We start from the raw sequence: 27,610 nt of genomic DNA on the forward strand, positions 1-27,610 counted from the left end.
TTAGGGACGGCTAGCGCGGATAGCCCTCGAGTAGCTTTGCGCGAAATTCAAAAAACAAACAAACAAGATACAGAACATTTAATAATGACTAATAACAAAGGTCTACGAACGTAAACTTGATAAAATTTGTTTTGGTTTTAATAACAGATTTTTCCATAATTCAGCCACGCAAATTTCGAAAATAATATTCATTTTTCCTATCACGTAACGATTTTGCTATAAGTTGAAAAGAAAAAAACAACTCTTAGATCAAATTAATATTCCTTCACCCACAATAAACATTTTTTTCTTTATATGTTTGGGTTATAGAACGATCGATTAGACTACCCACGTGGTGACTGGTCCAGAGAAATCCATATCCAGTGATTGTTAATATTTTAAGCAAAACGAAATATGACCCAATTTTTAATGCAAATGATATACCTACGTAAAAGTACATATGACGTTTTATGAAATATCTGTACGTGATGAAGAAAAATGGGTATTACTTCCGGATTCAGCGTACAGGAACTACTGTAACCATGACAGGTCTTACTGAAGTAAAAAAAAATACCATATGGTCGCTCAAATCAGTTCTAGAATCTTAGATCTACGACAGTCACCTAAGTTGAATGGTAATATTATATTGGTATTATAGTCATCTTTTTCGGTTAATAACAGATTCTAATTTAACTTCTGAAACTTATCATAACACTTTGGTAACTTTAATCTTGTGAATTTGTATTAAGCATGTCGTATTTTAAATTCAAGAATTCATCGTTAGCGTCAAATTGCCAAAATATTCGTTGTGCATTTTGAAGCCATGCATTATACGAGTGACAATTCAATCTCACTATTCGATTATAGTTACCCACAATTGGTGGTGGGTGCTGTTGATTAGCTGCCTTTCTTCTAGTCTATCAGTTGAAAATTACGAACGGCTAGAGTAGACAGCTCTCGTGTAGCTCAGCTATCGGAACCATCCAACCAAAGAAAAACAGCTGGACGTGACGCATTGTTTTCATCTGGTGATACATAAAACCTCTAGAAGTATTAATTAATGCAAATGATACCAAACCACTATAAATGAACGTAACATACTGTTCCCGTCCAGGATACTACTCAACTTTTATAATTAATCACTGAGAACAACAATGCTGAATCACTTCAGTTGGATGATGAAACAAATTGTTCCCGTCTAGGATACTACTCAACTTTTATAATTAATCACTGAGAACAACAATGCTGAATCACTTCAGTTGGATGATGAAACAAATTGTTCCCGTCTAGGATACTACTCAACTTTTATAATTAATCACTGAGAACAACAATGCTGAATCACTTCAGTTGAATGATGAAACACATTGTTCCGGTCTAGGACACTACTCAACTTTTATAATTAATCACTGAGAACAACAATGCTGAATCACTTCAGTTGAATGATGAAACACATTGTTCCGGTCTAGGATACTACTCAGCTTTTATAATTAATCACTGAGAACAACAATGCTGAATCACTTCAGTTGGATGATGAAACACATTGTTTCCGTCTAGGATACTACTCAACTTTTATAATTAATCACTGAGAACAACAATGCTGAATCACTTCAGTTGGATGATGAAACACATTGTTCCCGTCTAGGACACTACTCAACTTTTATAATTAATCACTGAGAACAACAATGCTGAATCACTTCAGTTGAATGATGAAACACATGGTTCCCGTCTAGGACACCACTCAACTTTTATAATTAATCACTGAGAACAACAATGCTGAATCACTTCAGTTGAATGATGAAACACATTGTTCCGGTCTAGGATACTACTCAACTTTTATAATTAATCACTGAGAACAACAATGCTGAATCACTTCAGTTGGATGATGAAACACATTGTTCCCGTCTAGGACACTACTCAACTTTTATAATTAATCACTGAGAACAACAATGCTGAATCACTTCAGTTGAATGATGAAACACATGGTTCCCGTCTAGGATACTACTCAACTTTTATAATTAATCACTGAGAACAACAATGCTGAATCACTTCAGTTGAATGATGAAACACATTGTTCCGGTCTAGGATACTACTCAACTTTTATAATTAATCACTGAGAACAACAATGCTGAATCACTTCAGTTGAATGATGAAACACATGGTTCCCGTCTAGGATACTACTCAACTTTTATAATTAATCACTGAGAACAACAATGCTGAATCACTTCAGTTGGATGATGAAACACATTGTTCTAATTTGGTGATACCACTCAGCTTCTAGGATTATTAATTTATGAAAACAGTCCTATGTTATTGAAATTGGAAGTGATATTGTTCTCGTTTGATATAACACCAATCGTCTTGTAAAAAGACTAATTTAAGAAAATTATATTTCGAGTTACATGAGTTTACAGCTTTTTTACTTACATCTATCAGTAAAAGTACCAAGTAAATTTATTCCGTATATCTACGAGTCTACATGAATGTACGAAAGAGTTTAGATTGTGTTTAACTCTAGTTTGTCTTCGTTATGTTACATTTATCGGGATAGCTTTTGAAAACGATTTTAATGGTTTTTTAGTCCTTTATAAAACATATTTTCCTGAACGTTAATGTCTATGATTCTAAAATTTATCGGTTTAACGAACTATATGAAAAGTATACGCATGCAAAATTAAAGCAGTCAATCGATCTACAATGTTTCAGAAATTATTTATGATACGAATTATATGACCTTCTCTCAACGTAAATTTCAATGTGTAAAATAATATTATTTGTAATGAATGGAATTAATCCTGAAATAGAATGATCCTACGTTCCTAATAACATTTAATAATTCAAGTCTTTATAGAAATAACTTGTCTTGGTACATTACGCGTTGAAAGTACAGCAAACTGTTGTAGCACACATGAAGTAATGAAAAACAAAAAGGAAAGTAATAACTGTTTGGTTAGAAATGTGAAAAACCTTGTATTCTAGCCAATTATACAGAAAATAGACTAACAGTAAAGTCAATCTAACTAGCTCAACCTTCTGAAGAAAGCAAGCTATATCTAGAATTAAAGATGAATATAACATACAGTTCTTAAAATGATTAGAATGCATTGATTCATTAAAAAAGCATCTCCGCTGTTAGTGATTATGAGATTCTGACCAGAATTTAATTCATATTCTAATCGTAAGAGTAAAAAAAAAGCATATAAAAATAGCGAATAATAAGCAATTTAGTAATACTGTTGATGAAACTAACTTTAAAGGAAGAACAAAACAAGGTATATATAGTTTACTTCATGACACTGGTATATGAAACTTTATATAAGCCTCCAGTGGCATGGGTCTAGGTTTGTGGACTTACAACACTAAAACCTAGGTTCGATACTGCAGTTTTAGGCTAGTCGTGCCAATTTACCTGGTGATGCCCATTTCCTCTTTTTCGGATTGCTGTCCCTAATTTAGCAGTGAAGACTACGTATGGGGAAGGCAGCTAGTCAACAATGCCCATTGCCAACTCTTCTACCACAGAAGAGTAATATTGATCGTATTATTATAACGTAACCCATGGCTGAAAGGGGGAGCATATTGAGCTACGGGGATTCCAACTCGCTACCCTGATACTGCAAGTCGAGCGCCCTAACTACCAGGTCATTTCAAACATAACATGACAGTACATACACTAAATTAAAAGAAACTAATATTTGTAAAGATATAAATAATGACAAATGATATGAATAAAATATTTATTCTAAAATTATGACTTTGGTATCACGTGATAATTCTAGTTATGAGTCGCTGGTGCTCGAATGGCTCAGAAGCCTAACCAGGTTTATCGTATTACAGGCTTTCAACACGTAAAAGGAGTAGACAGATCTAATATCTTAAAAACGTGGACAAGTTATCTAAACCTAACAATATTAAACTTGAAGTACAAAGCGGGGATGGTCGCACATAGAAGTATTTTCAAGGGGGCAAAACGTGTAATTAGTGGATCAACTTTTATAACGTAAGTCAAAATATTAAAATAATGTGTGATTAAATGTAAACACCAATTTACAGTTTTCTTAATAATTACTAAAATATTTGGTTTGACTACGATATTACGTTTACATTATAATACGTGCAATCTTTTGTAAAATTTTAAGGGGACATATGACCCCTCTCTTTCTTCCTGAGGGTGCCCATGGGGGTTTAAAATTTAACTTAAACCAAGTGCTACATATTATACAACCCGAAATTTCAATATTAATTTAGAATTCTTTACAGAAGAATTGTAACTATCGTAAAAAAAAAAAAAAAAAAACATTTGAAAGTACACACGCTTGGTTACCAAAAGCACTCTTGCATTCATAGCTGTACATTTGTTTTACGTGTACCGCTATAGACCTAGCTACTAAATTGCTGTGTCGCATGCTAATGTTCAGATCAATGAAAAGTTATTGAGATTAAAAGTGGTATGGTATATAACATTGCATGACCTTTTGATAAGGTTCGTACTCCATTACCTTCAGCACAAGACTGTTAGCAATTTGTCACTCACAGATAAAGTGGTTAGAGATTTGGAGACAAGGTTCAACCACAACCCGACAGCTGAGTGAATAACAAGCTAATAAAATTTTATGGTAGAAAATATTAACACTGAGCGCCTAAACTATATTAAACACAAATACACACATTTTAAATTTAACTAAAAATCATATGTGTATCATCTTTTGTGAAGATCAAGATATGATGGAATATGTAACAGGTTAACAAAATGAAAAATTTTGGAGAGACTTTTCTCCAGGCAAAATAATTTAAGTGGAAGTATGTGTATGTGTTTTCATATAGCAAAGCCACATCCGGCTATCTGCTGATTCTACCAAGCGGAATCGAACCACTAATTTTAGTAGTGTAAATCCGTAGACTTACTGCTGCACTAACGGGGTACAATTGGAATTGTAATAAAATGTGTATCTGTATTGTTTTCCGAAATCTTGCAGGTGAAAATTTGTTTTTCCACAGACAGACATATTGTTTCTCTGTCGCTTACTTTTCCAAACATTTATCAATCGAACATTATTTCTTCATTTTTTTAGTGGATTGACTTCAATTTTTGTAGAGTTGTACCTTGTTCCAGTACACCTAGACACATTCATTTATTTAGAACTTTTTAAGTAAGTGATGGAGTCTAAGGTCGAACAACCCCTAAATATATACTTTGGACTTCAATGCAATCATATTTACATTAATCAAGATGAAAACTGGCACAATTACAAATGTTCATACACTGAATACACTGACATAAAAGTTGGATATGCCCATTTGGTGTCCTCTTAGGGGTTTGTGACTGTTCACAAACAAGATAGTGTTAGGGGACTTTGCCATTACTCGGCCGTATTTTGACTAATTTATATGGGACTTGGTAAAAAGATGCATTTGTGCTGGTCCCACACATTGAAAAAAAATTATGGACTTGCTACCACAAAAAGCATAATTTTAGGACTTTTTTGACAATTACTCTGTATGGGATTTGGTGCAAAGATACATTTTTACAGGTTCTAAACAGAGATATAGAACATTTTCAAATTGTTTTCTGTTGCCCACCCTCTCAGTAAGGTAGGCGCAATTTGGGGTTTTCACGAACTACTCACGTGTGTGTTAACCAGGTTACATGGGGTTTGGTAGAAAAATACCTTCTTTCAGATCCTAAGAAGCGTTAAACCATAGTTTTAAAGTTCCTCGTGTTTTTAACGATTTTTCTGGTGTCCAAATTGGCCATCCTGGAATCGCGTGATGGAGACATGATGCATTCGCCCCCGAATGTTGGCCCCTTTAATATACTGTTGAATCAGCTTCAAATAATATTCATTTTAATCTGTAATTAATGTAAGCAATAATAAAAAAGGATGAATGGATAGTGGTAAGAAAAGAAATTTGCAGCTTAAAAAACATTTAACTGTCGAGTATTGAAACCATATCAATATAACACGATAAAATATTAAGTTACACTTTCTAAACAAAATCGATAAGTTGGAAAATTAATTGTTTCTACCTAAATAATAGTGATTTTAGCCCGGTAGTTTAAAATCTGCCAATTAATTATATATTAAAAATAAACAGGAGTATTGAACGGCCATATTTTAATCTACAAACCACAGCAAGAAAATTAACCTGTTGACTGCCAAGTATATCAGCTGCTACCTATACAACTCTAATGCTTCTTCATTTTGTAACTGTTTCGTGACGCCGTTTTGGATCGAAAGTGAAACAATTTGTAAGTAGGTCAAATGCATGTATGGTAATGGCATCTAGCATTGAAGTTAAGTATTACTGAGAACGAATTAACTCGTCCGTGGAACTGTGTTACCGATCGGCTTGTATGAGCTATATCGTCTACGGCACTGAGCAGGTTAACGGATGAAACGTCATGACGTTAGTTAGAGCAAATTGACACTCTTTTAATTTCAAGTCTAATCTTAATCAAGTTAATCACAAAGCCTTAATGGCCAGGTTCGATGTTATATCCCTCTTTACAGAAGTCCCAACCACTGAAGCCTGCAAGATAGCCTTAGAACTCTATATCCGAGACCCTAACCCAACTATAGACATTCCCAGCAACCAATTAGCAACTCTCATAGAATTCACCACGATAAAAACAAACTTCATGTTCAACAACCACAACTATATACAAACAAATGGCCTAAGCATGGGCAACCCAGTATCACCAATTCTAGCCAATATTTTTTATGACACAAGTTGAAACACAAGCAATTAACACAGCATTACATCCACCACTATACTGATACAGATATGTAGATGACACGGTTGCGGGATTCAAATCTACAAAACACATACTTAATTTTTTAAATCACATTAACTCTATACATCCCAACATTAACTTCACATGTGAACAGGAAGAAAGCAATCAAATATCATTTCTTAACCTCAAAATTACAAGAACCGACACACAATTCAAAACAGAAATCCACCGAAAAATCACCCATACTGGACTATACATTCCTTGGGACTCAGCATATGAAACAAAACAAAAACTCAACATACTAAGAAACCAAATAAATACAGCCATAAAACTATGCTCACCAGATAAAATTAACGATGAATTAGACAAAATAAAACAATACTTCACCAACATCAATAAGTTTCCTCCACAAACCGTAGAAAACATTATACGCACACACTTAGACAAAAAGCAAAATCAACCAACAAAAGTAAATATATCTCACGAATCAAAAAATCACGAAACCATATACTGCTGCATACCCTATATTCCCGACATCAGCAGACAAATAACTAACATTTGGCAAAAACTAGTAAAAAAATATGACATTCCAGTTAATACCAAATTTATTCAAAAACCAGGCACAAAACTAAGGTTTAAACTCTGCAAAACTATACTGACAAACATCACACCAACATTATTTATAAAATATAATGTGATAACTGCCACGACTTCTATATTGGAGAAACGAGTAGAAAAATGGAAACCAGATTCACAGAACACAAAAAAGTCACCTTCACATGTTTTCGAACACTGCAAGTCAAATAAACACAACATAACCATAGAAAACGCTCAAATACTAAATAAAAAAACAAACATAAACAAACGCAAAATTAAAGAAGCCTTACTTATACAACAATTTAAACCCAAAATAAACCAATATAAAGGAACGCCTTTATACCTATATTAAATATAACAAAATAAAATTATATATTCAAACATCTAACACCGCCCTCTACATTCCGACACTCAGTTACACAACCCCTTCCAAACATGTGGTCAGCTTCCGGTCAGTTACCTCTTTCTTTCTTTGTGAACCTGACGGTGACCGAAGAAGGTCGAAACGTTGTTCGCTCTTCTACGTAAAATATTTTCTCAACCCAAACGAGACGTTTTTACATATATATTTCTCTACTAGTGGGTTTTCTCGACATCACTGATTATTATTGCATAACTACTAGGCCTAATAAAATCTTTCGTTGAAAGTTACTTAACAATAGATATAACTGTCTCAACTCATAAAGAATACTAAAAGTTGAGTCACATAATATCATAATTTTTATACTAAATAAAAGTCATCAAAAGATATAAATGTCTCAAACAATATAAAAAAGTCTAGGTAAAATTGAGTCCTTGTACAATAAAGTTAAGTCGTGTAACAAATGCCATTACAACACGGGTTCGATATTACCCATGAGCACTTGCTGACCAACCTTTCGTGCAATTTTTCTCGAAATAGAAGAACAGACAAAAATAAACTCTATTAAACTAAAAACATTATACATTAAAGGAATATGTAAATGATATTCACAATTGTTTATATTATTTGTAGGTAACTGTTTTCTTCCCGACAACGTTGGCTAGCTTGTTCTAGGTTACCAATATTCTAAAGTAACCGCCTAGTATTCCAAAGGCCGGATAATCTGTCTCGTCTTTGGAGAAATACGGACCCTTTGACTGAAGGACAATCACCAGCTTTAACATGGTACGGTTGTGACTTTGCTGGGAACTACTAGTACAGTGGTCAGTACAGCTAAACAAACAAATAAGGAATAATCGGGCCAGATGAGATACGTCGGACATACTATTAGTCAAGACATTATTTACATTATTAAACTGGTTGTTCAAAAAAAAAAAAAAAAAAAAAAACTGGTTCTGCGTGAACTGGATTAAGTTGGTGAACTGTCATGTTTTTGTGCAGTTTTAAAAACATACTGCCTGGTTCATTCAAATTAATCTTTTCCGAATTCTAAGTAATGCATGTATTTCTATAAACCCACACCTTTGTTTGCTACAGTCTGACTAGTTAAAATTAAACAAAGATCTAATTAATTTGATTAAATAAGACAACTACTAAAATATCAAACATACGTAGACTTACCTGATTTTGTAAACTTGTTTTCTTTATTGACGCTATAAATAATGCAATTTAATTAGTGATGGAGTGCGGCCGACGCTGGATATTTAAAATTTTAAATGTTTTCCCTCCAGATTATTGAAGGAAAACTGAAAACATTGATAATAATTACACTTTGACTTAACTTGTTAAGCTTGAGCGCCGGGAAAATAATTGTCACGTGAATCTTACGTCACATGTTGGAAGAGGTATGGACTTGCACGCGCAATCCCTTATTAGATGGTACGACCTTTTTATATTGCTTTTTCGCACCCAGTCGGATCACTCCTCCGTAGTCAACCTGGTGACCCTAGGATCTCAACTGTCACCGTACTGGTACTGAGCTCAGTAGCGACACAGCCCAATCAACATGGGTCAGTATGCAGCATAAACTCTTTCCCTCAAACCGCCTGTGAACTCTGACTTCCGAGTTGCTATCTCACAGAGTGCGCCAAGTTTATTATATATGTATAGTATCGAAGAAATGCATTGAAATAAAATAAACAGTAAATTTAAGTTGATGTATCACAGTTAAATATTCCTATGAAATCGCATTAAGGTTTTTTTCCTATGAAATCAGTTTACCAACAAATTAAGTTTTATTCATTCGAACAGCTTAATTTGAAGCCAATTTATTTAACTTAATTAATTTTAGGGTTTATTTAAAAAATGTTTAATTGTAAAATAAAATTTATTACTTCAAGACTGTTTCTCTGTTATTAAAATACTACGAATTTGCTAAAATGTCGAAAAGCACAAAGAGACAACGAACCAAAAAGGCTTTGAGCAAGTTTGAATTAATTATGAATTTTGTAAAACAAAATAGGAAGAGTTGGTAAAAACCAACAAAGCGCCACAAAGAATTTTGTGACAATATAAAATATCATGATAAATACCTTTTATTTAGGTCTCGATGGGAAAAATATTACGTGGAATGAAATATGCACCAAAGTGCATACAAAGACGAAATAAAACTAATTTAATTATAAAATATCCCAGAAGAAGAAGTACAAAAGACCAGTTTATAATTGTAATTAATTTTAAAAACGACTTATTATAAATTGCTACTTTTCCTTTGTTTGCTTTGTGAATTGTCGTTTTGTTAAAACGAACAGCTGCTTACAGGCCAAACTTATTTAAGACACTACGGATATTTCAACAAATAACATCTAAAACACAGTGAGGTTAATTATATAAATATTTATATTTACACACACTCACACATATATATGTATATTTATGTGTGTGTGTGTGTGTGTGTTTCTGTGTATATATATGTATATATGTGTGTTTGTGTGTAGATGATACAAGACCTGTATGATTCTGATAAATTTGAAAAGACGTAAATAGTATTGTACAGAGGCATAAGAACCAACAGCTTTCAGCAGTCATTTATAATTAGTTATACAAAGGTAAACTCAAACTTTCACAACTTTCAATTCCTTATAATGATATAACGACACTTTGTTATATTTAATTATAAACATTAACTTTGTGGATTTTAATTGGTTTTTTAATAGATGAAAGACTTCACATGTTTATAATAAGTAATTCTAAGACAATTTATTTCATTGAAATGCACGTTTTGATAAAGAAAATAATTCAACAATTAAATACATCAGACTGTTGGGTTTTAGGTTTTCAATATGTGCAAGGATTTCTGCAATTACAGAACATCATTCTATAATAATTAAACGAAGTACCTTCCTACGTAACTTAAAACATGTTCACTGTAAGAATGTAACATCTATGGTTGCCTAATTTCAGCAGGTAATGCTACCAGGTTAACCCAGTGAAATGCTATAACCATAGATATTATACTCTGTATATCCGACAATGAACTAGTCTTTTCACGTTTTCTATAGGTGCAAGGACTTACGAGTATAATTGATTACAACAGGTAACATTTTGGTTTCAACGATTTTTTTAAAGGACACTACGTAACATAAAATTCCGTTCTTACACAGTATGTGTTATTTCTTAATTGCTTATGTTGTAAGAGTACAGAAAATGGCCATTATTCCTTTCAAACTTTGCTTTTGTGACCTGGATAATGAAATTTAGAAATAAACCTATTTTCTATGTAAAAACGGGCAAATTTACACATTTTCATTTACATAAGGTCTGAATAAAACAACATGTGAATCAAGATTTACATATATTTATACTAAAGTTATACAAAAATAAACAAAAATGTTTAGAAGTGAGTAGTTTTTCGAGATTTGCGACTGTAATGTAAATCACTTTCACGTATCAGCCCCCAAATATAGTCTCCCACCATGTTTTCATTATACTCTCCTAGGCCACAAAAGCAGAGTTTGAAGAGAAAAATAGGTCTTTTCCATTTAGTTTAGGCATAAGCAACAGGGAAATAACACTTCCTGCCCAGGAACAAGAAAAATTAAAAAATGTGTTATATAGCGTAACAGACACTTGATTTTTATGTTTCTACAAATATAAGATTGTGTGTTATTACTGAAAGTAACTGTCTATTGATATTCATATTTTCATTGATACAAAACTACATGGGATTACAAGTTTTAATAGTTTGATTGTTCACGTTTTATAAAAATATATTACTATACACACTCACAAAAAATTCACTTTTGATCTTTCACCTTCAAGTACTCAAAATAATAAAGTTGTATAACTTCTGCTTTTCATCCTTAAAAAGATCACATGGCTGTAAATAATTTTATTGTTGATAAACAATATTTCTAAAACACCAAATCGTATCACTTACGGAGGTTCTCCATCTTCTTTAAAATACTGGTCTAGTGAACTTAGCTGTTTGTTGTCTTTGATCCTGGACGACGCGTCGTGATTTTTTACTGCGAGGCTGAGAAAAATGAGAAGAAAATGATTTGTATTAATGTTACAGTTTTCGATAAAAACAGCTTGTAATCTTAGTCTTCATTTAAAAATATCACAAGTAAATATAAGAGTGTTATTTTCTATTATATAGTAGTGTTAATAATAAATAATAATACTGTAATGGTTAAACGTAAACCTTACTGTCTTTAATATTGAACTTAATACTTGGTCAGAATTTAAAAGACAAATACACCTGGTCAAGATCCTTAGCACAATTAATATTATTGATTCCCGTCGACTATGCCTAAACTATAGAAAGGTTATTGATTATTCTGAAACGATCGTGACTTAAGCCAAGAAATCTATAAAGTTCTGAAACTGTCTGGAACGCAGATTGGAGAATCTAACTTTTCAGAGAGGATGTGATGATATTCAGGTACGGTAGTTTTACAGTCTAGAAGTGAGTGGTTTGTTTTGAATTTCGCGCAAAACTATATGAGGGCTATCCCTAATTTAGTAATGTAAGACTAGAGGGTAAGCAACTAGTCATCATCACCCAACGCCAACTCTTGGGTCGCTCTTTTAACCAACAAAGAATAGGATTGACAGCCATATTATAACAATCTCACAGCTGAAAGAGCGAGCATGTTTGGTGTGACGAGGATTCGAACCCGTGATCCTCAAATTACGAGTCGAGCGCCCTAGCTACCTGGCTATGCTGGGCCTCAGTCTAGAAGTTTCTATAGTTCTATGATAGTATATAAACTTCGTTAAATATGGTATGAAAGTATTACCTTCTGGAAAAACCTAACCAACTGCTGACAGTCATCATACTCAATCTTTCAGAAAACTTGGAATCGCGTGTGACAGTTTTAAAAAAAAGCTGGAACTGTATTTGACCGTGAAATTGAACTTGTTGAGGAATATTGTATTAAGAATTGATTTGATTTGGAATTTCGCACAAAGCTACTCGAGGGCTAACTGTGCTAGCCGTCCCTAATTTAGCAGTGTAATACTAGAGGGAAGGCGGCTAGTCATCACCACCCACCGCCAACTCTTGGGCTACTATTTTACCAACGAATAGTGGGATTGACCGTCACATTATAACGCCCCCACGGCTGGGAGGGCGAGCATGTTTGGCGCGACCGGGATTCGAACCCGCGACCCTCAGATTACGAGTCGAACGCCTTAACACGCTTGGCCATGCCAAGCCCTCCATAGAAAGCAAAAGGGGTTTAGTACGTCATATTAAAACGATTCTGGAGTTTCACCAAGTCCTTACAGTCTAAATTCAGAATTTGAATTTGAAGTCAGTCATTTTTTCCGGATCTGTAATGGTGAGTTTTATACCTACTTTTCTAGTAAAAGGTGCTTCATAATTGCTAGGAACAGACCTAGCTGGCGCCAAAGTCATCACAAACCCGACTGTATTCTCCGAGTCCTGCAAAGATAATGATTATGACGACGACGACGAACATCAGGATATTTATCCTGTGTGTGCAGTTACCAGGGCTATGAGCAAATAGTTCTCAGCTAAAAGGACTCTTGATGACGTCAAACCCGCTGACCAGAGAGTTGAATTAAATGAAGGTCTAGAAGATACTTTTTTCAGTAAGTTCAATGAAGTTAGTTCACTCTATGCTTAATAATAAGGGGATTTTAAATGAGACAATGGATTCTGAAGTGAAACCACTGAGCCAGACTAAGCTAATTGCTGTGTAGAAAGAGGACCCTGAAGTGAGTAAATTACGCGAGAGACCATTGTGGTCTGAGGAAGCTGAAAAAGTTGTAATACTTTATTACCTTAATAATGAACGTTAATGGGTAAGTGGAGACCACGTGATGTGGCAAGTAGGGATGAATAGAACATTACTTATCAGACAGTTGTCCCAAAGCTGTATCAGAAAAAAAAAAAAGCTTATCTCATGATATGCCTATGGCTGGACACTTGGAAGTATGAAAAATCTGCGACAGAATTTTGAATAGTTTTTATTGGCCAACTGTCTGGAAGGATGTGACAGAATACTGTAAGTCATGTTATGTGTGCAAGTAATAAAAAACCACACACCTGATGCTCCATTTCAGTTCATACCAGCATTTGACGAACCATTCAGCAGGGTTACTGTGGATTATGTAGGTCCACATTCAAAAATCAAGTTAGCGAATCAGAAAGTACTAACAATAATGTGTGCACCTAGTCAATTTCCTGAAGTAATACCCTTGAGTAATACTAAAGCCATCACTGTTATTAAAGTTCTGACAAACTTCTTCACCTCTGTGGGTCTGCCAGAGTCAAGTCAGTCTGATCAAGGGTCAAATTTCGTGTCAGGATTATTTTACCACATTATGCATCAGTGAGGGATTAAGTAATACATTATCATTCAGATTCCCAAGAGATTCTAAAACATTTCCACCGAACACTAAAAAAATAAGATTTGGACATATTGTTTAGAATGTACTGTCACTTGTGGCTCACTGGAAAGATTTAAAACTAATAACCCTAAAATCTGAGGTTCGATACTAGTAGTAGCCTTAAAGCCGATAATCAATTATGCAGCTTTATGCTAAAACAAGCACAGCAAACTAAACATACAATAATTATAATTAATGTGTTTGAATGTAAACTATCTTAGTTGAGTATGACTTACAATGCAGTTCAATATATTTGATATTTGCGTGTATTTACTGATAATATTTTATATGTACTTACTTATTAAAAAATCCCAACCATAATTAAAACAAAGTCATTGTTTTGTAGATGGCTCACTGGTAGCTTGTATCGATATCAAGATAAAAACATACACACATACAAAAACAATTAAATACAGATACCAAGTACATACAAGAGCAGCCAATAAAAGGTATAATAAAACATTCCAGCTATTAGGATAATACGTATTTCTTAACATTATAGTACAGGAAATGTTAATATTTCGTTTAGATATTATCGTAGTACTTGTTCTAAAATTTGATGATTAGTATCAATATTGCTAACTGCCTTTTGCAGCTCAGGTAGTAACTGTTTTATATCCTGGCAGTTAATACCAATGTTGTTGTATGGCCAATTTAACTGTTACAGTAACATACCCTTAAGAATTCGATTTGTTAATGTTGTGATTTGGGATGGTACCACTAGCTCCTCCATTAATTACTATTTTTTTTCGAAATTTCTAATTTTATTTCAGTCCAGTTTGGCCGCAAAAAGTCGCTCAAGGATACAAGTCAGCCTTCCTTTCTTCGGTACACACCAACTGCCCACTAAGCGTGTTCTTCTGCGGGAAGATTGTTGTTATTTCATTGCGATTTCTTGGGATAAAAAGCTGCCTTTTCTTTCGGCGAATCGGGTAATGGTAACTCGGGGTTTCTTTGTCACGTGCACAAAAAGCGTGGCGTGAATAGCTTGGCTTTGTTATTGTTTTACTGTTTGGGTATTTAAAGCCAAGTGCTCCCCTGCTAATCAAATTATAGTTTTTCATAGATATTTAAATTTTTTCAGAACTTACCTATAGATTTAGTTTGAACATACTGTTTCATGTTCTTACGATTACCTTTGTTTTACTCTAACTCAATGATTTGTACTTATTTCAAAAACTTCACTTTCCTATTCTTTTAGTTTACTGGTAAAGAGAACCAATAAAGTTTCTTTTCCACATCTCGCCGGTTCAACACACTCACAGTAAAAGCTTGCTTTTGTTTTGTATACGTGTCTCGGATAGTGTGTTTTTGTGAATAAGGTTTGTTGGGCTGTATGTATATACACATATTGTGTATTGTATCTTTCTTGTTGGAGAACGCAGAGTTCGAAGACAGTCAAAAACATATATTACGTAGTGAGACTCCTTTTAGTTAGTGGGTTCACAGTGACTGCTCTGGATGAAATCCGTGCGCCGGAGTATACAATAACATGAACGTTTTTAACTATCTTTGTAGCTTATATAAATTCTCTCATAAAAAAATCGAGGTCCCATTCTGAAGTATAACAATGTTAAACAATTTAAGATTACTGTTATTAATTTACTTTAAACTTTTCTTCTCTGAATAACCGAATTCAATACAAAGAACCACTTCAAAAATCGAATATACAACTTGGGATTTATAATAGAAAGTACCAATCTTATAATACACGCACAGCGTCAAAGTGCAGAGTGCGTTTTTGCAGAAACGGAACACGAATCAAAACACCCAAATTTGCAGTCCAAGCATGCAAACCACTAAAACATGCTTATCTTACAAACGTGCTACTTAAAAATACAAGGACTCTATCCTAATTAGTAGTGAAAAAAGTTTTAGTTTGTTATGAATTTCACGCAAAGCTACACTAGTGCCATCGGCGGCAGCCATCTATAACTTAACAGCGAAGGGCTCTAAAGAAGGAAAGCAGTTAGTCATCACCACCCACAGCCAACTTCAGGGTTACTATTTTATCAACGAATAGTGGGATTTATCGTTACGTTGTGAGGCCTCCACTACCTGCGAGCCACAGATTGCGAGTCTAACGCTCTAACTACTTGATCATGCTGGGCTTGTAAAAAAATTTCAGCAGTGACCAACGGATACTGGTGTAATTTTCACACGACGAACGATCATACCGTAATCTGTGTGAAAGCAATCCCAACTGTTTTTCTACTCCAGGCTGCAAATGAAAATCATCAACACCCTAAAATGTTTTAGTAACTAAATGAAACGAGACACACATGATGTCTTACTGAAGTATTAACAAAACTGATCGTTCGTCGTGTGAATACATAAAGATCTGATATATATATATATATATGAAGCCTAAACACACATTATATCGATTAGGTGAAGAACGATGAGTCCACCAATAATATATCTCTGATCATAAACACAGATATATGAAGCCTAAACACACATTATATTGATTAGATGAAGAACGATGAGTCCACCAATAATATATCTCTGATCATAAACACAGAAAACGTATAGTTTTTTGAACTGATCATGATAAAATTACAAGATACGCACATAAAGTATTCAAACACCATCAAAAACAAAGAACAAAAGATCTGTTTTCCATCATGATTCGAAACCACACTTACATCAATAATGGTGAAGGGTATTTCTGTTTTCTCCTAAACTATTCGTATCTTAGAGACATTTACTAGGAGTTTAAAATACACAAGTGCTTTGTGTTTGTAAGTAACAACTTCAAGAGTAAGTGTTCATGAAAATATAGATTGAATGTTCGTAACTATACGTAAATTAATAAAAACTCAAATATTCTGTAGTTCTGATAAAAAAAACACCCAACAAAATTGACGGGATTCGACAGAACAAAAAGTAATAAAAAAGGCATCTGATATCTATTAAGTTAATGGTTAGGACTTCCTTTAACTATATATTGCCCCAGGTAAGCATTCAAAATATTCACATCCATCTTACATAAATCCTACGCAACAACCAATAAAGTAAGTTTTATCTGTTTATAAGGCTTACAGTGAAGGGATATTTGTGAGCTATTATTGAACCATCCTGAAGGAATACAAATGACCTGCATATCACATGAAGTGTGTTTCAAGAGGGGGAAGGAATGTATGAGGACTACTTAATGAAGAACTTTAGAAAATTTCTAAAGAAAATGTTATTGGTATCACATGTCATCAACAATACCATTATTCCAACCGCCACCCATCTGATTCCTTTTTAAAATAAGGTGAAAGTGATAAAACTACGAACTGGGCCACATTATTATTGCACTCTTTCGAGTGAACACCTGATCAGTGATCAACAATCGTATTAAATGTGTTATGTGCCATAAGTGTTATATAGTACGAACCAAAGTATTCGTTATGCACATTACTGTTAACACTGTTATAGGCTGGTGATGCAAAACGTCACACAGACTGAAAGTACAATGAATCCGACTTATATAAAGGGATAGATATACAGTTAATACTTAACTATAACAAAAGAGATGGATTTAAACTTTTGGAAAGAAAGAGTTAGAATAGAACTTCATGTGCCTCACAAGGAAGCTGTAACTTGACTGGACGGACCAAGCTTCAATTAAAAGACTTGCATGCCACTATGAAAAATAACCATTTAGGATCTATATACGATTCTGATTGGATCCTGTACATTTAGTACTAAAAGAAGGAAATGTTGGCCGAAGAACAGTCTTATAGCTGTGAAAACACTTCCAACCAAATAATCAAATATATGATGATTCAAACCTGGTGGTACTTCGAATATTATATATGTTAAGTGTGGTTGAGAAGTATGTGCTCCATAGGGCACACTTAAAGTATGCACAATCAGCGGCTACTTAGCAAACTATATAAAAATCAATTGTAGAGATTCTTTGGTCTATTTCTTGCTGGGTTGGGCGCAGCTCAGTTGCAAACATGCCACTGTAAATCCGAGGTTCTGTTGCTAGTGCCCCCTTACCACAGGTCAAGAGAAAAATTAAATAAAAATAACAGTCGCCCTCCGCATTTTGGAGCCATTAAAACGTTATAAGAATTATGGCCAATTTTAATATCGGTTAGAGTTGTCCAACAATAATGGCACTGACTGTCTTTCTTCCTTCTGGTCAATTACATCTAAATTAGTGATGGCTAATGGAGGTAGCCCTCGAATAGCTTTACATAAAATTAAAATGTAAAAACAAAAACATTTGATGGTGGAAAAATTTTTCATTGTTAAAAAGAACACAAGTTTGTTCTTATTTACAGCAGCAGGCTGTGGTATGAATTTTGTCTCCTAATGCAAACTAGAGCATTTCGTGCTACCTACACTATGTTATTAGAAACTATACAATAATATCAAGTACAGCTGAGATTAAAGGTTAGAGAGATATTTAGTTTGTTCGAAAGTTGTCTGTTTTACATAAACAAGGACTTACTACAGTGTATTAAAATTATCTTAACATTTAAAGAATACTCACTGTATAAAGCATACTTCAAACAATAAACTCAGAGAATACGTTTTGTGTTCTTAATTTGATTCTGTTGTTGGATTTTAGGGATGGATGTGGCATAATAGATAGTGTGCTGGACTGCGTATCGAATGATCTAAAGTCCGAGACATTATGCCGTTGAACATGCACCGTACTTGGAGATACATACACACTGTTTGTATTGATACAGTATTTATATTTATTACTCTAGTTTTTTCATTAACGCAATATTATTGCATTCTCCATAATACAATCGACTCATTCTCTGGAGAGCGCGGCTTGGCGAGATGGTTAGAGCACTCCACTGGTAATTTGAGGGTCACGGGTTCGAATACCCGTCACACCAAACATGCTCGCCTTTTCACCCGTGGGGGCGTTATAATGCAACGGTCAATCCCACTATTCGTTGGTAAAAGAGTAGCCCAAGAGTTAGCGGTGATGACTAGCTGCCTTTCCTCTAGTGTTACACTGTTAAATTAGGGACGGCTAGCGCAAATAGCCCTCTTATAGCTTTGCGTGAAATTCAAAAACAAATATTCTTTGGATGGCGAAAAAATTAATATAAAACATGTTTCAGGCTTTGTCTGTGTTAATAATATTTAAGCAAATACATTTCCGCTTTTGTCTAACCCTGAAATTTGAAAGACTCTGAATCAAACTTCTATCGAAAAACAAATAAATTACGACCCCAAAAGGTAAGCATGTTAAAACACATCATAAGTACATAGCAATCATATGCAACTTATATATGGAGATAAACTAGAAAAACATTCAACAGAAAATAATATAAAAAGTCTCAAATATTCATTACTGTTTATTTAATGATCCACAATCAGTGAAGTCCTGTTATTTTAAGTTGGCAGATAGGTATAATACAACTAAAAACGTTTAGAGTACGTTACGTGATCACATTTCTTTGTTTACAGAACCAGAAATAACACGTTCGGTAACACTTGTACTCCTCAAATAAAATAAAATAGCACCTGGTGGAAGAAACAAATAGGTTAATAAATAAATTTTAATTCAAAGTAAATAATAGGGGCCAACATGAACCAACACAATAATTACCATCAATGTTACATTAATATAAAAATTTATGTTGTGTTCATGATAAAAGGTAATTTATCAGTAGACTATGATTTTGAACGCTTAAGTTATTATAAATGCATGCCTACCTGGTTGCTGCACTGTTTATTCTAATAATTCCACAGAAAGTCATGTTGTAATGTTAAATTTAGCCACAACTAAAAAAACCAATATATATGCTCTACGTCACTTGACAGAAAATTCCTGTTTCCTGTTACACGTACTTTGCGATTTATTACTTTGAACTTTAGACTGATTCGATCTTTCTCAAACTTTTCTCGATAGTTTCCTATCCTAAAGTATAATGTCACTGACCCAACCAGTGCAACTTTTACAGGGTTGCATGGGTTGTGTAGGTCTTCACATTCGAAGTTATGAAATATCTTAGCAGTAATCTGACCCAATACAAGCTAATTTATCGCCAAAGTTATTTGAAACAACAGTATTTTAAAATTATGAGTTTTCGTTTGACATATAAATACTTCGAAAATTTACAAATCTCTGTCACTGGTCACTGAATTGTGGATGTCAGTATATTATTGGTCCTTCTAGTTTGTTTAGAACTTCGGAAACGTTATCAAAATGCTAATACTACACCGTCAATGTATTTCACTGAATAACGCTGACGATATGTGTTACCATTAGTCTCATTTTGCAGCTTGAGGGCGTAATTCTATCTAGCAGCTCATATAGTACAGATACAATAGCTCATTTTCAGACTCCGTTGAATAAATTACGTCGTATTAATAGAATATTTAGAAGTCTCCTACTGTATTTATTAGTCGTGTCTCCAGAGTTACACAAGAGATTGTACTTTGTTCATCCAGATGTCAGTATCATCTTCAGATCCTTTCATGTTTTGAGCACGTGCATTTAAATATTATGAGTTTCTTTCGGGCCTTAATAGTACATTCAGATTTTGAATAAACCTCTCCAGATCCTAGTAATTCGCTCTAACATGGATGGTCTTTCCTGGTATTAGTTATATCTCCAAATTTTGGACAAATCTGTCTGTTTTTGGTTCCAGTATTCGCATTCTGTTTATCGTTATGCGTGAAAACTATTAAATGAGCTATGTATGGCGTACCCTCTACGGGTATCGAAATCCGGTTTTTGGAGTTATAATCTTTCAGGCTTAACACAGCCACTGAGTGGAGAAACTGGGACAGTAGTAGTAGTACACTCGCAACATAATATTACAGAATACTTTAACAAAATGTGGGATAATTAAATTACTGAACAGGATTAATTCAAATTTAACAGTTTACAGTTTGACGTAAAAATGCAATGGTAGTACTGGCTTCTTGTATTAATTACAGCAAACAGCTATAGTAACAGCACAGGTAGTCATTGGCATCTGACAAACTCCCTGCACATTTACTGACTAACACATTGCTGAAACACCTGGATATGTGGTATAGTTACCGTTGCGGTTTGAACTCACCACCTGTCGCTTATATAACGTCGTTTTATTTCTGTTTGTTTGTGTGTTTTTGAATTTCGCACAAAGCTACTCGAGGGCTATCTGTGCTAGCCGTCCCTAATTTAGCAGTGTAAGACTAGAGAGAAGGCAGCTAGTCATCACCACCCACCGCCAACTCTTGGGCTACTCTTTTACCAACGAATAGTGGGATTGACCGTCACGTTATAACACCCCGGGGCTGAAAGGGCGAGCATGTTTGGCGCGACGGGAATGCGAACCCACAACCCTCAGATTACTAGTCGCACGCCTTAACGCGCTTGGCCATGCCGGGCCTCGTTTTATTTCTATCAATTTCAGTTTCACTTTGAAATTTCAAAGAAAAATTGAATTTAGACATATTTATAACACACATGTAAACACTTTGGATATTTTGATACTACTATAAACATCCAAAGAAATATATATTTACATTAATACTTGGTATATTAATTTGAGAGTGTTCACATATAGCAAAGCCACATTGGGCTATCTGCTGAGTCCACCAAGGGGAATCAACATTAATTTGAGCGACGGCCCCCATCGCGTGAAAGAATGTGTCCTAATTATTATAAATTTTCACATTATCTTCCGATAAATGACGTTTATCATATGATGTTCATGGCTCAAAAGTTCATCTTTCCCGGCCAAACTTTCAAACTACATCTCTAAATAACTTAAATTGAAGTACCATTATTAGAGCTACATAAATTTTACTTTGTTTCGGTTTATACTGTTACTTTTGCATTGCTTATGCTCAAAAGTTATCCACAACCGTAATTTTGTTTATCCATCTTCCGAAATGGAGACTTAAAATGTTATATTTTCGAATTACATTCGAATGCCAATCGGCAAGATTCTAAGAGACACCATAGAGTACACACATACGTATATGCACAGTGTCCATAAAGTCTGGATACATAGGTAAATGACCCAAATATATTTAAGTTTTCATTTATATATATATATGTATTATGACATATTACGAAAACTTTCGGCATAGTCTTCAAACACGCGCTGACACAGAAAGAGAACACACTGAACTATTGTAACTCCAATATACAACTTTTTTGATTAATTACCTTATGTTACCAGACATTATGCACACGCTGTAAATGTAAACCATTAGTGTTGGGATTTTCTAATATTAGCTAACTATGTTCTAGACTATTACTCCGATGAACTATGGTTCGAACCCTGTATTGGTTTCGAGTCCCAATAAAATTAAGGACAGTTATTTTATTTAGTCTGTTTAAATTTTCTTTAAATGTAAAGCTGCAGGAATTGAATTATACTTTCCATACTTATACTCACGGCTGAAAGGGCAAGCGTGTTTGGTGCGACGGGGATTCGAACCCGCGACCCTCGGATTACGAGTCGAACGCTTTGACCCACCTGGCCATGGCGGGCCGCCTATAAAAAGGGATAAAATCACTTACATATCAATCACTAGCTTTTTTTAAATTTTGGTATTAACTTATTTTAATGTCTGTTTTTGGCGTAAGCCTAGTTGAAAATCCACTTGTGTGGATTTAATCTTGTATTTCAAATTTATTGCAAATCTACAAAGACTAGCTATTGTTGTCCCCACTTTTGAACTACTTACCAAATGGAAGTCAGTCAAATCACAGTATCCTACCACTTAGTAGCCACGTTAAAGAATTAACTTCTCTATTTTGTCGCATCCACAACTTAAAGTACGAGTAATATTGTATGGCATCACACGGATTCGAACCTGGCTCTCCAGCACTGAGTGCAATTTTTATCACAAGCAGGTATCCAAATCTGTAGTAAGCATCGATATAAGTGTTGAATTATAATATGGTTGCAAAGTAAAGGCATTGATTCTTTTATTAATTCTTGGGTAAAGAATAAAAAAGTGTTATTTAAAATTTTCTATTCAAATAACATTTAATATTTCTTAATACGATGTAATTTATAAATCAGGATTCCAGAAATCAATAACTTTGTTTGAGAATTTTTGCATAAAGCGGGTTTCTCCTTATATTGAGCTGATAGATTAGGCCAAAGGTCGCTAGTCAACAACACCGTCAAACATCTCTTTTGTTACTCTAACAGAAAAGTGTTATTCGACCGTCACTCTCACAACGCACCATCAGCATCAAGATGTGAAGTATGGTTTTGTGGCAAGTGGTCTAAAATTAAGAATCCTCGGATCCGAAGTTCGAACACGCTAGCCACTACTCAACGCCCATTTCCTTTAATGAATCGTATTAGAAAAAAACAAAATAAGTGATGAATGTACACGGTTTGAAAATGTATCATGAGTATTATAGTTTAATTTCTGATGTTTTAGTGTAAGTAAAGTCGTTTCAAAAACATTTAAACCACTAAAAGTTTTTTTACGTGTTTGTATAAAACTAGTTTTAGGAAGACTAGCCAAGCAAGAGAGAAATTCAACAGTTGGGAGGTGTTTGAAAGTGTATTATGCAGCCATTCGTTCAACAACATTTCCAAGCATAAATAGGATTACTAACAGATTATGGAAATATGTCAAGTTGATTCTAGAACTACAGTCACGTGGTACACATACATACACAACTCTTGTCCTTCATATGAAAGTAAAACCCGCTGATTGGGTTGCAAAACACCTTCAAAATCTCATTGGTTGCTCGAAGAAAAAGAAACAACAATACAAACTATGTACGCCTCCCGACTTACAACGCTAGAATCTGAGTTTCGACACCCGTGATAGGCAGAGCACAGAGAGCCCATTCTGTAGCTTTGTGTTTAATTATAAACAACAAACTACATATATCAAAAATGAAAAAACAAACAAATAATTCATCACTTTAAACAGAAGTAGAGAAACATGAACGGCAGCAGTGCTGTATCTAGTTGTTTTCATGGGGGGGTCATTGTTTTTTAATATTAAAATAGCCGGAATTACCTCAGAATTACTTTGCAACGGTTTGATGCTGCTTCAAATTACCATTAAAGACGTCCTTTATGTTTAAACTGATTTGATTAGTCAGTTTAAGCTATACAGAATGATTATTTCACTCATGAAAAAGAACCAATTTCGTGTCAGTGGGCTTGGTTTAGTAGTTGTGAAGTGCAAGACTACACAGTGGGCTATCTGTGTTCTCCCTAACACAGGTATCGAAATTCGACTTCTAGTGCAGCAAGCCTGCGAACATGCCACTGAGCCACGAGGGTTATGTCACAGACAGTTACAATAGGAAGAGAAATAGAAAATCTTAAAAGACTAAATTCTGATATCTCAGATGGAAAGGTTGCTGGGTGATGGGGCAGAGATCTGTAAAGAAGGGTCTACTCCCTAAACCCTTGGTTTCATTACACTAGCACTTTCTTTAGTATTTGATAATACCAAATCCAAATTTCTATTCGCGTCATTTCGGGATAAGTGAAAATAACTCATTCTCAGGTAACTTAAAATGGCGACAAAAATATCTTAAATATCTGCGTTCTACCCATGGCAGTTATCGAAACCATTTTAGCGTTATAAGCACTTGGACTTCACTGTTGACGCCCGGTGGTTAAGACACTCGACTCGTAATCTGAGGGTCGCGGGTTCGAATCCTCGTCATACCAAAACAAGTTCGCCCTTTCAGCCACGGGAGCGTTATAATGTGCAGTCAATCCCACTATTCGTTGGTAAAAGAGTAGCCCAAGAGTTGGCGGTAGATGGTGATGACTAGCTGCTTTTTCTTTGCTAAATTAGGGACGGCTAGCGCAGATAGATCTCATGTAGCTTTGCGCGAAATTCAAAAGTAAGCAAACTTTGTGCTGTTGAGCCATCGAAGGAAATCAGAAGTACAAGTTATCAAATACAATGCAAATAGGTTCTTTTGCCTTCAATAAATGTTTTATTCTTTTAAATTGGCAAAATAAAAACAAAAACGAAATTAGTTCCATCTTTCTTTGCACAACTTCGTGGCAGTCAATGTCAAATTTCATTAAAACCCATCCATACGTCTCATAGGATTGGAAATACTTCTTTCGGTTTAAATTATATGGTGTGGTTACTTACCAGTCTAATAATCAACTCTTTTATGTAAGTCACTTGGAATCATCATGTTAGGGAATTTAAAAAACTAACTCTTAGATAGGGGCGATCAACTCTTTTATGTAAGTCACTTGGAATCATCATGTTAGGGAATTTAAAAAAACTAACTCTTAGATAGGGGTGATCAACTCTTTTATGTAAGTCACTTGGAATCATCATGTTAGGGAATTTAAAAAACTAACTCTTAGATAGGAGCGATCAACTCTTTTATGTAAGTCACTTGGAATCATCATGTTAGGGAATTTAAAAAACTAACTCTTAGATAGGGGCGATCAACTCTTTTATGTAAGTCACTTGGAATCATCATGTTAGGGAATTTAAAAAAACTAACTCTTAGATAGGGGCGATCAACTCTTATGTAAGTCACTTGGAATCATCATGTTAGGGAATTTAAAAAAACTAACTCTTAGATAGGGGCGATCAACTCTTTTATGTAAGTCACTTGGAATCATCATGTTAGGGAATTAAAAAAAACTAACTCTTAGATAGGGGCGACAGAACTATCGCTAATCAAGAGAGCATGCCTCTAGATCGTAAATGAATTCAGTTTATACTAACAAAGTACTTCGAAATCATATACCAAATCAATCAAGACCATCATATTCATCTGCAAAGTGAAGACAACAGTTATGGAGACAACTCTCAGGCACTCATATTAACTCCCAATGCAATTAAGCCGTGTACAGTTAACAATCTAACAAAGGATATGAAATTAGCAAACTTTACAACCGAAAAGTTCACAAGTTTCCATCTACATTTCCAATCAAGTAGATACTTTCATGTGAGAGATGGTAAAACAAAACAAAACAAAACGGAGTGACAGCAATCTCGTTGATCCCATACGTGTCAAATCCCCAACCCCAAATGACCTCCAATGTACTTTGGTATACTGATATATAAACATCAAAAATGTGATCTCAAGATATTAGCTACTTTATGGGATGCTAAAATGGAGAAGTGGGACAACATAAAAAGCCTGATCTCATGAAAACATCACTGTTTAGCATTATACAAAGTAAAAATGCATAAACACCAATGAATATAAGGTATCCAAAGTATGTTAGATTAATCATTCACCAAAAGGGCTCGGCATGGCCAGGTGGGTTGAGGCGTTCGACTCGTTATCTGAGGGTCGCAGGTTAGAATCCCAGTCTCACAAAACATGATCGCCCTCTCAGCCGTAAGGACGTTATAATGTGACGGTCAATCCCACTATTCGTTGGTAAAAGAGTAGCCCAAAAGTTGACGGTGGGTTGTTATGACTAGCTTACAGTGCTAATTAGGGATGGCTAGCGCAGATAGCCCTCGAGTAGCTTTGCGCGAAATTCAAAAACAAACATTCATCAAAAAGTAAAAATTACCTTCTGTAATTAAAAGCAACCGAGCTAAAAGATAGGGAGTTGTGTAAATTATTTTTTCTAATTTTTTGTTTTCACCAACTGTAAAACGTAAAACAAAGAGATCCACCACCTATCGTGTTCGTTTCACCATCAAAATTCTTCTGGTCAAATTTATTTTTTCTCGTACAGTAAGTTGTTGTTGTTTTTGAATTTCGCACAAAGTTGCTCGAGGGCTATCTGTGCTAACCGTCCCTAATTTAGCAGTGTAAGACTAGAGGAAGGCAGCTAGTCATCACTACCCACCGCCAACTCTTGGACTACTCTTTTACCAACGAATAGTGGGATTGACCGTAACTTTATAACGCCTCCACGGCTGAAAGGGCGAACATGTTTGGCGCGACCGGGATGCGAACCCGCGACCCTCAGATTACGAGTCGCACGCCTTAACACGCTTGGCCATGCCGGGCCTTATAAAAGGGCTCGTCTGCGTACAGTAAGCCTGATCAAACAGTTTATATGATTGTAATCTCTACTTCTGATAGAAACAACCTGCAATCGGTGACTGCTTGGAATCTCCACCCCGAATTAAAATAGTAGTATTTTGCCACCAGTCTATACATGCATTTCAAAACGTCCTTTGCATTCAGTTTAAAAACAGCTCTAGGAAAATGCGTTTTTAAATTGGCTTTTGTTTTGCAACTTTTAATACTTCTTTGAAATCGGCTTCCTTATATATGTTATTGGTACAATAAAAAATAATGAAATCTTTTTAACGAAATATCCCAGTGTATGACACGATTAAAATCCTCCTAGAATTTCAAATTTTCGTTGTTCAATTGCTCTCTTTCTTCACTATAAGAACTCAGTCTTTTTTTTTTCCTAAGGCATTTTTTCAGTTGCTGTAAATGGTAGTTCCAGTAGGATTTCGACACATTTCTTTAAATTTCAACATCTCCATAGAAAGTTTGTTTGTTTGTTTCGAATTTCGCGCAAAGCTACTCGAGGGCTATCTGTCTGCGCTAGCCGTCCCTAATTTAGCAGTAAAAGACTAGAGGAAACGCAGTCATCACCACC

At 34.8% G+C, this 27,610-nt stretch overlaps 1 protein-coding gene across 1 annotated transcript in view; it reads right to left on the reverse strand.

The window, feature by feature from the left end:
• Window positions 1–27,610, reverse strand: part of LOC143255766 (uncharacterized) — a 131,834-nt gene that overhangs the window by 21,252 nt on the left and 82,972 nt on the right. Inside the window, exon 3 of the mRNA XM_076511950.1 lies at window positions 11,611–11,706. Within this exon, the coding sequence (XP_076368065.1) occupies window positions 11,611–11,706 (96 nt within the window). The remainder of the gene's footprint in view (window positions 1–11,610; window positions 11,707–27,610) is intronic.

This window comes from Tachypleus tridentatus, chromosome 7 (genome assembly GCF_004210375.1).
Source record: "Tachypleus tridentatus isolate NWPU-2018 chromosome 7, ASM421037v1, whole genome shotgun sequence".
NCBI classification, from domain to species: domain Eukaryota; kingdom Metazoa; phylum Arthropoda; class Merostomata; order Xiphosura; family Limulidae; genus Tachypleus; species Tachypleus tridentatus.